Source organism: Astatotilapia calliptera, chromosome 22 (genome assembly GCF_964374335.1).
Source record: "Astatotilapia calliptera chromosome 22, fAstCal68.1, whole genome shotgun sequence".
In the NCBI taxonomy this organism is placed as follows: domain Eukaryota; kingdom Metazoa; phylum Chordata; class Actinopteri; order Cichliformes; family Cichlidae; genus Astatotilapia; species Astatotilapia calliptera.
Window position 1 is genome coordinate 17038148 of NC_137442.1, and position 15387 is coordinate 17053534.

A 15387-nucleotide genomic window follows, 5' to 3' on the forward strand; every position below is an offset into this window, starting at 1 on the left:
AGTATCCAAGCTGGTATGGTGACAGCCCATTTATTCTGGGTGCACATAGCTATTTTTCAGATAGTGAATGTACAGAACATTTTCCATATATGCCACGGTGAGGGAAGGGAACATATCCTAATACACTGTATCAGCAAGAAAGTGATTGTGCCGAGTGTATGTGTGTGTGTGTGTGTGTGTGTGTGTGTGTGTGTGTGTGTGTGTGTGTGTGTGTGTGTGCGATCATGATCATAAATAAATTTGGGATGTTAGGCTTTGATTTAGTGATAATTATTATTTTTTTAAAATTGTCACTGATTATCACTTCATCACCATTTTTTGTCTTTTTTTTGGCAATAAGACTTATAAGACTCACCAACTTAAAATAATTTTTGCTAAAAGGTCAGTGAGCCCTTCTGATGTGTTCATATCCGCCCATGATCCTGATGCACCAATAAATATTAGAAGATGTGAGTGTGGTATTCAGTACCTGCCACTGAAGCGTTTCATCCACTCAGTCCACGCAGACTTTGACCTTCATTCCACACCTCAGTCCTCAGGACCTGATGTGTTTTGGCAGCTCTTAAGGGGCTTTTTGACAAACTGTATAAAGCATGCTGACTGATATCAGAAGGTTAACACTGAAGAAATTTATATTAAAAGTTATTGTCAAGGTCCCTCTGTCCTCCTGGGTGGCCCTGCCGCCCTTGCTCTCTCTCTGGCTCGTTGTTTATCTGTCTCTGATGTGGTTCGTTGGCGCATCCTGTCTTCGCCTTTATCAGACACACCTGACAGCAGATCTTCAATTGGCTCACCTGTGATTAATCACTCAGGTTTCTCCACGTGTTCTTAAGGCTGTGGAAATCCTTCAGTCGTGCCAGTTTGTTGCACGATCTCTGGTGATGTATCATCAGGCCACCATTTGTCCATTGTGCACATTTCTGTGACTGAAGCTGCTGTCCCTCCTCCTACAGCACATCTTATTCTGTGGACTAAACTTTGGGTCATCTCTGAAGATCTGCCTGCCCAGTCGCTGGAACATCCCTAGCTACAAGTTTTCCTGTGTGTTCTTTGAATTATAAACTTGTGAAATTATCTTCCAGTATCCAGCGCTTAGCTCTCGTTCTCTGCTGCCTGTGACAGTTATTAAGTGTATTTCTGTTCAGCCAGTAAAGCTGAATTAGAGGAACACAAAAGCCAAAAAAGCTTTAAAAAAAAAAAAAAAGGAGGCTGCTGAAATTTTGAATCCTTTTCACACACACATCTTCAACAAAGCAGTAGACAACGAATGAAGTAGCTCTTTTCAAATAGAAAAATAGACTGACAGTTCTGCTTACTCTGTCTGCTGCAGTTTTTTTCTATATAATGCTCTCTGGGGCTTCTTCACAAAAGGCCTAGAAGCACCAGGACATGTGGATAAACTGAACTGAATTATGGTGTAGCCTAACAGAAAAGACAAAAAAATAATAATTTCAGAACTTTATGATGTCACAGTGAAGTTGACCTTTCACCTTTTGTCATTAATTCATCATTTTAGATACTTTGAGAACCTTTGGAATCGGTTGCTTTATAATTCTCAAGTCGTGTCCAAAAATAGTGTTTTGTAACATCAGTGAGAGCTCGACTTTTAACGACCTAAATCTAACCAGGTCATCCTCGAGTCCAAGTAAACATCTGCATCAAATGTGAAGAAATCCTTCCCACCGTACGCAGCTACAAACCAGCTTTCCTGGTCCTGTCTCTGCCTGCGTTTGTCACGTTCTTGAAGATGACAACCCGTGAAATGAGACAGATCAAGTCTGCCAGGTTATTTGGTCCCATCTGGTCTCTCTCCTCTTTTCACTTGAGGACATCCACATGTTCCATCACTGCAGCCCTGCTGTGCCATTTGATCCATGATGAGAAAGAACGCACATTACACTGAGTCTGACAAAAAATAATATCCACTCACTCCTGTACAATTTCTACCTGATAGCCATGTTTCTTCTTACATAAATAGGTAAGAAAATGTGTTTTAATACTAGTAGACAATAATTATTGCATAAAGTGGTGCTAAGAAGAAATTCTGATGCATATTTGAGTAAGAATTTGTTCTATGTGGATCCATGCTTATATTTATACTAAATATAAGGATACATGGATCCAATAAATTACAACATTTCATTAAAGGTACGGTTTGTGTGACGGTAAGACAGTGTAGTGAGCTAAACATGGCTGACACAACTTATTGCGTGGGTTACTATTGCAGCAATTTTTCACTTGATTAAATCCGGCTGTGCAACATTCCTGTGCTATTCTGTCTAAGTCAATTAAATCCAACATGAAAACAAGGTACTTATGAATTATACAAACTTCTTTAATAATGAGAATAACAGCACTTTAATATTATCTTTGGCAGCACAGTGGTGTGGTGATTGGAAATGCCGCTTCACAGCAAGAGGCGTTCAAATCCACCGGCCACCGTAAGCTTTTCAACGTGCATATTTTACCCCTGCCTGCATGGGTTCCCTTCAGGTACTCAAACTACCTCCCACAGCCCAAACACATGCATGCATGTTGGGTTAACTGATGATAATGGCTGGCTGTAGTTGTCCATGTCAATAGATATCTGTCACTCTGTGTTGGCCCAAAGTGTATCCAGCTTCTCACCCTATGACTGCTGGGACAGGCTCCAGCCTGAGTTTAATGGATAGCGCTGATAGAAGGTCCAGTATACAGTAAAATACACATTTAAAGGTTCACTAATCCTTGGCAAAATACAGTGTATCTCTTTTAATATGTGAAATATTGCAATGCAACCATGCATGATTTTTTTAACCAGTGGAAACCTGAAAAAGAAACTAAAGATATCCCTCAATGTAACTTCTGTTGAGCTACAAACCAGAATCAGTTAACATATCACTTAAACAACAAAAAGGAAAACATTTCCTGAGGTGATGTTCTGACCTTTGAAATAAATAGATCATTTGTTTAGCTCTTCTGTGGCACTATAACTGTTAAGAATACTGTGAGTATTTCCCATTAATAGCCAGAGTCATGAAATATTCCATTAGTATACTCAATATATTTACATATGCAGCTTGCCATGAAGTGGGAGATGCTTTTGCTTAAACATAGACTACAACCAGTAAGTGAGCTAATTCAGTTTAAACAGCCTAGCTTGAAAGAGTCAGTGAAAAAGAGCTTAGCTCCAGTCATGTGAAAACAGAGTTTCATCTTTAGCAGTAATACCTCAAAGCAATTGTTTTCTGTGTGACTTTATCAGTCTCTCACATGGTTGTGGAGGAAACCTGCCCCAATCTTCTTCATGGTGTTGCTTCAGATCATTGAGATTTGCAGGCATTCGTTTATGCACAGCTTTCTTCAGGTCCTGCTGCAAGCATTTGATTTTGATTGGGCCACGGCATCAGCGCGATTCTTTTCTTTTTCGCCATTTTGTTGTAGATTTGCTGCTGTGCTTATGATCCTTTTGCCCAAGTATACAGAGAAGCTTAGAAGGGTGTGCTACAAAGAAAGATTAATAGGTTAGTGAACTATGTCAAGTTTAAATTCAGTTTTCTGTGTCACAAAAATTGCTTCTTTTATTTCTTGTATAAATCACTGTGGTAACAAGTGCTGAATACATATCCTTGTCAACAGTAGGTTATGTTTTTATACCGCAGAGATACTGATTCACTGCTGTAGGAATACGTTTTATAAATGTAACCTTTTCAGCCCTACCTTACTAAACCCATCAAATGAAGCCCCACTGTAAAGTTAAAGAAGTGCATACTGTGTGTTGCATTATTACTGGAATTTGCATGTATTTAGTTGCAGAAATTTATAAATGTTTTATACTTGGTTCTAATCTTTTAAGTCTTTTTTCTCTGTGCTGAACTTCCTTCCTAGTACACCCTTCAGGTCCTGTGGCTGCAAAACAAGCCAAATTCCCCCCTTTCCCCATTACTGTGCCTACAGCTGGTATGAGTATGTGTTTGTGCTGATATGTTGTGTTTGGTTGTCTCCAAACGTGACACTGTACATTTTGTTCCAACATCTTCACTTTGGTCTCATCTGTCCAAATCGAATTGTTCCAGAAGTCTGGTGGTTTCTTCAGATGGAGCTTTGCAAACCTAAACTTTGCTGCCACGTTATTTGTAGAGAGAAGAGGCTTCCTCCTGGCCATCTTGCTTCCAAACAAGAACAAGTTCAGTCTTTTTCTAATTGCACTGTTGTGGACTTTAACCTTATAAGCCTCAGTTAGCACATTAAGAGTCTGAAATGTAGACTGTGAACCTGCAGGGACGTCCACCACCTGGAAGATTCATTGCGTTAACACACATCTGAACGCTCCAGACTTGAAAACTACAAAAATGTCTGCTCTTTGAGAGGTGCTCACACTTAGAAAAATTACAATTAGGTAATTGCTTAGATTGTAGGGTAAAGCCACAGCATGAACTTATAGGATTATTCTATGCAGTAGACCAGCGGTCCCCAACCCCCAGGCCTCGGACCGGTCCGTGAGTCGTTTGGTACCGGGCCGCGAGAGTTGAGGCTCAGGTGTGAAATGTATAGTTTTCAGGGTTTTTAATCGGTTTTCAGCGTTATTTTGTTATCGTTTTTATCGTTTACTCGGTTTTTCTGGGTCTTTTCACGTGTGTTATGAATAAATTTTATTTTTTTCGGTACCGGAACTAGTTTTATTTTGTTGTATTTATCCGCGACACCTTAAAGGCTGGTCCGTGAAAATATTGTCGGGCATACACCGGTCCGTGGCGCAAAAAAGGTTGGGGACCGCTGCAGTAGACAATACAGTTTCATAAAAATATCATTATATGTAGTATGTTGTTCCCATAACCCACCTGTGTATACTTGAGAGAGAAATAGCCACTGATTGATGTAGAGCTTGGGTCACACCTTTTCTGATGGAAAATGTCAATTCAATAAAACATATTTGCATTTAAATAGCATGTTTCGTTGCTTTTGCAGAGAGTAACTGGATGATAAGATGATATAACTAAAAAAAAAAAAAAAGTAAAAAGGTTATGGAAATTAAAGCGTAAAAGCAAGCAATCATAAAAGCAGTCAAAACACCACCACTCAGAGTGCTATACGAGTTCTCATGCAGAAATGATAAAGAGTCTTATATCAGAAGGGTAATTTCTTACTACACAGCAAACCTAGCTGCTTCAGGCTTAATCTTAACCCAGAAAATCGAGTGAGGAAGAGTGATATTAATGGGAATTATTCGCAGAAATCCGTCACGCCCATCCCACTCTCAGCAGGAATGTCCAGTACTGCTTTGAGGCACAAAATCCTCAGCTTAAGTTTTCCTTTCCTGACAACTTGAGGGTTAAAGTTCTGGTGATTACTGCAGCCGGCTAAAATTAACCGCTCAGCTATGTGAAAAGCAGCAGAATACCCACTTCACCACCAACAGTGCCTGTGTGCAGTCTCCTCTGCTAGAATAGTGTCGTAGGAGAGAATATGTATGTGTGCCGGTGACAGCAGGAGGCATTACTGAGGAGTCTCTTGACTTGATAGTGATCTATCACATAATCAACCAGCCTGATGCTGCAGCAAAATGGCAAATACACACACACGCACACACACGCCTCAGCACGCAGCAGACTATGAACCCACAAGGACAAACACTTCGCATAAGAATCCCAAACAGCAACAGCCAAGGATGTCACCAGAGTACTTCAGGCCATCTGCAAAGCCTGTTGGTGAAAGCGTGCAGGTGTGTGTATGTGCATGTGTGCTTGTGTCCATGGCTGACTCATCTCTGCCACCACCACAAATGTCCTGCTGGAATCATCCATCACTCTCCTTTGTCCTCCACAGACAGACCACAAATGTAAACACACACAACATCAATTCATCATCCCAAAACACGTGCTCATTTCACCAAGTTTTTCATGCCCCTCTATGACACTTTTGGCATTACTGCACGTCAGTAAGCTAGGGCATGTTTTTAAATGCATGAATAAGGTCTGGCTGTCTGGAATTAACATTACAGATTATAAACAGGTCAGTCGGAAAAGTTGCAATTTTAATTTCATGTAATCTTTTACATTACACCAGTGCCCAACTGTTTTGTATTGTATTGCTCATAAGAGGTTTCACATTAGATGTTGGCCCAGCAAAGACCTTGAACAGCATGAGCTGCTCGTTGCTTACTGTTCTCAATAATATAGTTAGAAAATGACATAAAACATAACGAGCTTGTGGACTTTGTGGCAAATGAAAACTGTTGTGGAAAAAAATTTGTCGCATATCTGTTGTTTTTGTTTCCTCTCTGGCCTCACTTGAGGATTTGTGATAAAATCTCGTCATACGTTCTCTGATCTCCAGTTCAGAAACAATATTAGCTGAAAACAGAGTTTTCATGACATCTGTTAGTTAGTATTTTACTAGTATAAATACTGAAATGGAAAATCCATGAAGAAGCAAGCACACTTTTGAGTCTGACTGACAGATCCTTTGTACAACTCATGTATGCGTACGTGCGCAAATAATAAGATACATCTATAATACATAAGAGGCAGCTCAGTGTGCCAGAATGAAGAGAATTAACCTCGCTTTACCTCAGTTAAAAATTTATACAAAGGTGCAAATGGGGAATTATCTGCCGACTCTGTACCTGACAGAATCTATACAAATTAACCTGCAGAATACACCCACTCATGGGACAGCAGGCATATATAGTACGCAAGAGAAGACTTATATATGCACGAACATACTCTTTTCCTGTGATTCAAAACAATCTATATTCTCTCGAGATGCACGAGTTAACTTTTCTATTCCTCCCTCTCTTCCATGTTTTCTGCACAGTGTGAAAAAAATTGAGATGTAGAAATGAACCTAATAATGACCATTTGACGGGGGTATGGCAACTTTGCACATCTGTTAACAAAAACAGTAACTCTTGACATTACCACTAGCAGTCTTACTCCTATTTTATTTCTGCTGAGCGATAATAACTGCCACCATCATGCCTTCACTCCATCTGACTTGCATGGCTGGTTGGAAACCAGAGCAGACCTTAAAAGCAATACCAAGATGTTAAGAGGCAGGAAATTCAACTTGCGGCCTCATGCTGTGAGGTGACAGCGCCGGCTGCTGAGTCACAACCAAGTCTCCTAAAGTACTCTTGGGTGGGGGTTGCCTCTGGGGGCGTAAGTCATCTTTATTCACTTTACAGTTCTACAGAAGTTGGAATTTCACCAAGAGTCCCAGACAAGTATTCAAAGTTTGGAAGAAAGTTTAGTTTTCACATTGATGTGCTTTTTCCAGTTAAGATTTTGCTAATCTAATGATCTACAACAGTCTTAGTCTGGCAAAGCAGCAGCGGGATCACATTTGAGAGTATGGTATAATGGGTTCTCTAAAATGCTTTAAATCTAATAGAATATAACTAAAAGGCTCAGGAGATGAAGCAATTGCTGTCATTTGTCCTTTGGCCACTGGAACATGTGTCCTCTGCTAGGATTTGCAGTCTATCACCATGTTATGCAACTATCTCTGGGGACTGTTCCTTCAAGCACAGTTTACAAACACACTTGTACACCGTCGTCAGAAAATGGACCGGGGCACTCTGTGTTCTGCATTTCATCTCTTCTCAACAGAAGATGAGAAAATCTTCTCTTTTTCAGTCGCACTCTGTCATTACAACCTCGAACGCCTCCTGCCAGGAGATGTCAGGTGGCTGATTGTTCCTGGAATAGCCAGCCAAAGAGATAAAGTGTCCTGCCGAGCAATAGCTGGTGAATTATGGCATAAGAAAACAGCACGGTCTGCTTACTGACAGATATGTCTAACTGTAAACCAACCACGTCTTAAAAGGTAATATCACTGATTTGAAGTGTTTGAGCATTACTTGTACTCGTTTCATTCTTTAGTGTCATTTACTTTATTGTAAAAAGAAACCATCCAGACATATTGTTTGACTGTGAATGACGTCATATGAATATAACAACTGATGTGATTATTTCAACTTGTTGGATTTGAAGGGAATCCAGAGTATGGATCATGTTTTCTTGCTAAATGTTTAAAAATACAAATGGCTTTCTCCACAGTGGCAAAAAGCACATAAATTTAATAATGCACTGGAAAAGAGGCACTCTGTACAGCTAATTACTTAGAAACACTGACTGTGGGAAAACAAAACTACGAAAAACACACTCACACACACACACACAAATAGGGTATAGCTACTTATAAATCCTCAATTTGGTTTTACTGTGTTATTAAACTGTGCCATTTTCAGCAGTACATGTATCATTTGCCTAATGAGCAGTCATGATGGGCTGTCACTTGTTTGGCTTCATTTTTTTCCTTTGTGTTTAACATAATTGCACACTGTGCTAAAACATTTCAGCAATTTGCATATATCTAAGTCTGGCTAACGCCTACATAAATGCATCTTTCGACATCTGTACACCACACACATGTGGCTCTGAGCAGCAAAGAAAAGTCACACACTAAGTAGAACATATACTACCAGTCAAAAGTGTGGAACAACCTTCTCATTTAATGGTTTTTCTTTATTTTCATGACTACTTACATTCAAGATTCTCACAGAAGGCATCAAGAACTATGAAAGAATAATTAAGGAACTATGTAGTAGTCAAAAAGTGTGAAATAACTCAAAACATTTATGTTTTAGCTTCTTTAAAATAGCCACCCTTTGCTTTGATGACTGCTTTGCACACTCTTGGCATTCTCTCGATGAGCTTCATGAGGTCGTCACCTGAAATGGTTTTCCAACAGTCAGTCCGACAGGAGTTCCCAGAGATGCTGAGCACTTGTTGGCCCTTGCCTTCACTCTGCAGTCCATCTCATCCCAAACCATCTTGACTGGACTCTTCAGACCAAAGCACAGATTTCCACTGGTCTAATGCCCATTACTTAGGTTTCTTGGACCAAACAAATCTCTTCTGCTTGCTGCTTTTCCTCAGTAGTGGTTTCTTAGCAGCTATTTGACCATAAAGGTCTGATTCGCACAGTCTCCTCTGAACAGTTGATGTAGAGATGTGTCTGCTACTGGAGCTCTGTGTGTCATTTATCTGGGCTCTAATCTGAGGTGCTGTTAATATCTGCAGCTGGTGACTAGGATGAATTTACCCTCAGCAGCAGAGGTGACGCTTGGTCTTAATTTCCTGGGGCGGTAACCAGTTTCATAGTAGTGCTTGATTGTTTTTGCGACTGCACATTCAAAGTTTCAGCAATTTTTCAGACTGACTGACCTTCAGTTCTTAAAGTAATGATGAACTGAGTATGAATTCGTGCATTTGTCAAATAGGTTGGTCCACAGCTGACAGCCCTGACTTCTGCACAACACAACTGATGGTCCCAACAAGAAATTCCACAAATGAACCCTGACAAGGCACACCTGTGAAGCGAAAACCATTTTAGGGGACGGCATTGTGAAGCCCATTGAGAGAAGACCAAGGGTTTGCAGTGTTGTCAACAAAGCAAAGGGTGGCTACTTTCAGGAATCTAAAATATAGGACAAATTTAGAGTTATTTATCTTTTTTTTTCTTTGCTACATAATTCATATGTTTGATGCCTGCAGTTTGTATCTACAATGTAGAAAGTATTAAAAATATAGAGACAAACCATTAAATGATAAGGTGTATCCAAAATGCTGACTGGTAGTGTATGTAACACACCCACATCACAAGTCATAGTGTTTCAAGTCCCTGGTACAAGATACTAAGAATACACTCACTGGTCAACATGTGAGGTACACCTGTCATACTGCTTGTGAACTCAGATATCAAATGACCCAATCACACGACAGTGACTCAGTGCATTTAGCCATCTAGACACCATCAAGATGACCTCGTGAAGTTCAAACAGAGCATGAGAATGGGGACGAACGGTGACCGGGCTTGTCTGAGTATTTCAGAAACTGCTGATCTACAAGGATTTTCCCATAGAGCCAGAAAATGGGAATCAGCAGTGATGAACATGTCAGAGGTTGGAAGAGAATAGCCTGATTGATTTGATCTGAAAGGAAAACAACTGTAACTCAAACAACCACATCATATACACGTATCCAGCCAAAGAGTCTGCAGCAACTGTGTGATTCTGTCATGTTGATATGAACCAAAATCTCTGAGGAATGTTTCCAGCACCTTGTTGTGCCATGAAGAGTTAAGGCAGCTGTAAAGGCAAAGGGGTGTCCAACCCAGCACTAGCAAAGTGCCTCTAATAAAGAGGTCAGTGAGCGGACACAAAATGATATGCTTGACTCCTTGCTTGGATTCACCCAGTATTCCTCCCTAATGTGATCTTTGTAACTGGTAGTACAATACAGTACAAATCACAACAAATCTAAGTGGGATTACTATAACCTGCAGGCACAGAATGTCCATTAGAATTGGTTTTGGGTTTACATTGTAGTAGTTTTGCACAATAATTTCACTTTTTTCATCTAAACTTTTCATTTATTCTATGCATTTATTTTCAAATTTCAGCATGGTATGACCGTCTGTGGTTTTACTCTTCTCTCACTACTCATAAAAACAAACTCCAGGTTGCAAAAAAGGCTTTTATTCATAAACACATGATATATTGGATTAAATCTCCCTTTCCTCCCACACATGGAACCAGCCATGTGTATAATATTTTCTCAGACACCCAGAAAGGCAAAAAAATAAACACTGACACTAACTGTGCAGTGCTGTGTTTCTGAAAATAGCATTTCTAATTAGTTAGCCACAGTGACTGCATTTGAATCAGCACAGTTTATATCAGCAGGCGGTGGTTTACACAGTCTTCATGCAAAAACAATCTCACTGATTATTCACCGAAATCTGGGCCATTTCTAATCAGCAGTCAGACTAAGTAAGATTTGAATATAATTAACCTACATGGTGCATGGTATGAAGTCCACCACATCAAGCACAACCAAACCTCTGATTTAGGAGGTCAATCTATTAGCTGTTAGGCTTCGAGAGAGCCATACTCCCTCTGCCAGTTCCTTAGTTCTCTCTGATAACTTCCATTCTGCCCGGTAGCGTAAATCATCCCTCTCTTCTCCTGAATCAACAAGCTCAATCCTCAGGAACATTTCTTTCTCCAACATCATCGAAGCCAGCACAGAGTCTGCAGCTTGTCTGCTTCTTGGTAATCTGGGAGAGGACCGAGACACCCCTCGACGAGTGGGCGGGCCACTTTTAACCCCTCTGCTTCTGACGTCGTCTTCCTTTTGCTTCACCGAAGAGACATCTCTGCCATCTGAGGTAGATGTACTAGAAGAACTCTCATTGGTTGATTCTGAGGTGACAGATGACTGCGTGTCCTCCAATTGGTCAAGATCCACTTGGTAGGCTAATTTCTTATTACTTTGTCTGCTGATGGAGAGACAAGGGGGCCACCGGAGGGAGAGACATTTTGTCACCGCCAGCCATAATTCTTGAGGCCTGAATAAACCTGACCTTGGCTGATCGGTGTCACAAAAACTGCTTCTTTCCTCCATTTCTGCATGTTCTCCTTCAGAATCCGACTCCACCACCTCTCTGACGGAAACTCTGTTAGAGTTCTTTGGTGACGGTTCTGCTTCTTCACCTTTGTTTTTTGACGCTGCCTCCTGATCCTCCCCAAAGCTGAAAGAACTGCTGAACCTCTGGCTCCTCTTCATTGCTCTTTCTGCCTCCACATCAGACTCCGACGATGAATCTCCCTCTGACGAGCGTCCACGCGGTGACGACCGATCCTTTGAGTTTTTCGACCATGGCCGATGATTCTCTTCAGACTCAGAGGAGCTGCTGGCCCTCTGGCCTCTCCTCATACTTTGGTAAACAATTCCTCTCCTCCAGCTGCCCAGTACTACTCTTCCTTTGGCTTAACAGCGACAGATTGACAGAAAAAGAAGCGAAGTAGTAACAGCTATCACAACAACAGCAGCCGCAGCAGCTCTGCTAGCATGGCACATTCTGACATAATATCTGCTTCAACAGGCACAGCTATGCCAGTGGAGCTGGGCAGTGATGACGTTGTGATGTCATGTGCCCACATGCACACATACACACACTCTTGCACAAATCCCCTGCGTGGCTCTGTGTTCATGCTTCAGTCGAGTGAGATGTGACTTGCCTCAAAGGGAAGTGATGTCACATTGCATGATGTCATACCTAGCCTCGAACCAGGAGTCTACAAATGGTCTGTGTTTGTGCAAGAGCGCAGATGGTACAAGAAAAAAAAATAGATGCCCTACCCTTGAAATTGACCTAGATGTGCAACATGGTAGTCGTGATAACGATTTTCCTTTCTATGCTTTATTCTTTGTGCTACAGTTGCGATGATATGCATCAAAAATAGTTTGTCTATTTTTGTCACAGGCTACCAAAATATACATTAAGTATTTTATGTTTTATTTACCCAATTAATTAAAGTGAAAAATAAAAGAATCATTAAAATCACTATGAGTTGCTCCAGATGTTTTTGTGTTTGCCATAAATATTGGTTCATTTGTCCAATTGTGTGTGCATGTGTTTACTTTATTTTGGGGTGCTGTAGGACAAAGAGAGAATTTTTGAAAGCTTAAACCAATAACAGCAACAGCAGCTGTGCTCCTGTTGGAGCTCTTTGTGTTGTAGTAGTAGAGTACGTGTTTGTACGTGTGTGTTTGTGGTCTTATGAGGGCAGTCTGCTCAGTGAGTCCCAGACTAACAGCGAATGTTAGGTCACTGGCTATATGCTTGCTTTTCCATTTATGGTCCTGGTGGCTGCTCAGACGTCACGTCTCTCTGCTCATTCACTGCACACTTTCTTGCATCACCTCGGGGCAAAAGGACATTGCCTACTCCAAGCTGGCTGACATTCTCACACACAGAAAGACACACATACATGTTACATCAGATAAAATCTGTTGAGTCGACGTTTGAATATAGGCAGCGATGTGTCGTTGAAGGGAAGAGAAATTGATAATGACTGAAATGAGAATAATAACATTTCTCATACTGGTTTTATCTGATGTGATCAACAATAAAAACCTAGTAGTTCTAGTCTGGACTACTGTGATTCATTATTATTGGATCGCTCTAAAAGCTTCCTGAAAAGCCTTCAGTTGATCCACAATCCGGCAGCTAGAGTACTGACAGGGATTAGGAAAAACAGCATATATTTCTTCCATATTGGCTTCTTCTGATAAATCCCTGTTATATTTAAAATTCAATTTAATATATTTCTCCCAAAATCTTGAATAATCAGGCCATGTCATATCTTAAAGACCTCTTAGTACCTATCCTAACAGAGCACTTTGTTATCAGACTGCTGGATTACTTGTGTTTCCTAGGGTATTTAAAAGTAGAATGGGACCCAGATTTCAGCGTTCAGGCCCCTTTTCTGTGGAACCATCTCCCAGTTTGGATTTCGGAAAGAAACACACCCTCTATTTTTAAGATTAAACTTTTAAAAAACTTTATTTTTTGATAAAGTTTATAGTCAGGGCTGAATCAGGTGACCCATGAATCCTCTCTATAAGTTATACTGCGAAAAGTCTAGGCTAAAGGGGTCTTTCCATGATGTACTGAGTGTTTCTTCTTCACTCACCTCTTTTCACTCTATGTGTTTACACACCTCTGTGCATTTAATCATTAAATGGTAAATGGCCTGTATTTATATAGCGCTTTACTAGTCCCTAAGGACCCCAAAGCGCTTTACACAACCAGTCATCCACCCATTCACACACTGGTGATGGCAAGCTACATTGTAGCCACAGCCACCCTGGGGCGCACTGACAGAGGCGAGGCTGCCGGACACTGGCGCCACCGGGCAACGGGTGAAGTGTCTTGCCCAAGGACACAACTACCGAGACTGTCCAAGCCGGGGCTCGAACCGGTAACCTTCCGATTACAAGGCCTTGTAATTGAGCCACGATCGCCATTAGTTACTATTAATCTGTGACCTGCTTCCATAGTGTGTCTTTTGTCCCATCATCCTCTCCTTACCCCCTGTCGCAACAGATGGTTGCCATTCGCTGACCCTGGCTCTGCCTGAGGTTTCTCCTTGTTAAAAGGGAGTTTTTCCTTCCCACTGTCACAGAGTGCTTGCTCATAGAGTGCTGCGTGGTTGTTGGGGTTTGCTTTCTAATTTTGTAGCGTCTTTCCGTACACTCTAAAGCACCTGAAGGCAACTGTTGTTTAGTAAACTGAAATATGAATACAACTAAATTTAAGTGAATTCAATATGACATGAACATCACATTCTACAGATTCCACGTCAATCAGTTTTTTAAAAGATAAACATGACGTGACCAATTGTAGCCACCTTTAACACGATAAACTCGCCTGTTTACTCTGTTTGTGTTTATGGAGCCCTGATAAAAATTTATGGTGCTACCCAGATTGGCAAAATCTATCCGGAACCCAAGTTTGGGTGAAATCACTTTACTCGTCTCACAAGGATTTTCATGGCATAAATAAATGAAACCTGGATCCTCAGGTAAGATTTAAATGTGATAAATTGGAAGCTAGCACAGACAAAACTACAGCTGCCAGGAAATTACTTCATTTGAAGAAAAGTGTCAGTGCTTTTTGGCATTCAAAAAGTGATCCAAATAAAAGGGCCACAGAACGCATTATACATCTTTAAATGTGCAGTATGTAAAGCTGAACCTTATTTTCACATCCCTTCCAAGTAAGTGCTTTAATACAATATCTAGATGATGAAGTGAGTGTTTTTAGGACTCGGCGAGGCAGTAATGCAGTGGCTGGGGAGTAGAAAAATATAGAGAAGCACACTGCATCTACTCTAAAATGTCCGCTGGCAGGAAAACTCAGAGCTTGGCTGAATACTATGCCTCCATAGTTTAAGTGTGGCTGCAGCTTTCTGCAGTGTCTTATCTGGCATCACTGCAGACTGATGCTGAATAATATATCATGAAATAGCAAGATGTGAAGAAATGATGAGGTAGAGCAGGGTGAATTATTAAGTCTCTCTTAGTCGTTTTATCTTGACCTTTTCCCCCACCTTGACACACTATAATCAAACAGTTTCACGTTCTCCGACACTCAAACGGAGCAGCGTTATGGAAAAGTTGAAGTTGCTAATGTATATAAAAAAAAAAAAATCACAAAAAGCTTTGGATGGAAAACAGCAAGCCAGCGAAGCTGAATGCGCTCCAGTTATGGGAGTTATTTCTGGACTGCTTCCACATACATTATTCACACGAAACGAAGGGTAGACGGCACACAAGCCATTAAACTCACCCCGAGATCCGCGCGAGCTCGCTGAAACATCACAGCCACGAGGACAAGGTGAGTTCAGGTGCATGCAACAGGCGAGCCAAGTGAGGGCGCAGTGGACTCCTCACAGTTCAAGGCACGAGAGGCGAGATCGAGCCCGAGCGGCGTGCGGATGATACGCCACTTCTCATTGGCTCAGGATGTCAAATAGGCGGTGCTGTGCGCGGC

General features: G+C 41.1%; 1 protein-coding gene across 1 annotated transcript in view; it reads right to left on the reverse strand.

Annotated features, from left to right (window-relative positions):
* Positions 1–15322, reverse strand: part of dtnbp1b (dystrobrevin binding protein 1b) — a 63513-nt gene extending 48191 nt beyond the window's left edge. Inside the window, exon 1 of the mRNA XM_026155642.2 lies at positions 15184–15322. Coding sequence (XP_026011427.1) covers positions 15184–15247 — 64 coding nt within the window. The 5' untranslated portion in view covers positions 15248–15322. The remainder of the gene's footprint in view (positions 1–15183) is intronic.
* Between the last annotated feature and the right edge of the window lie 65 nt (positions 15323–15387).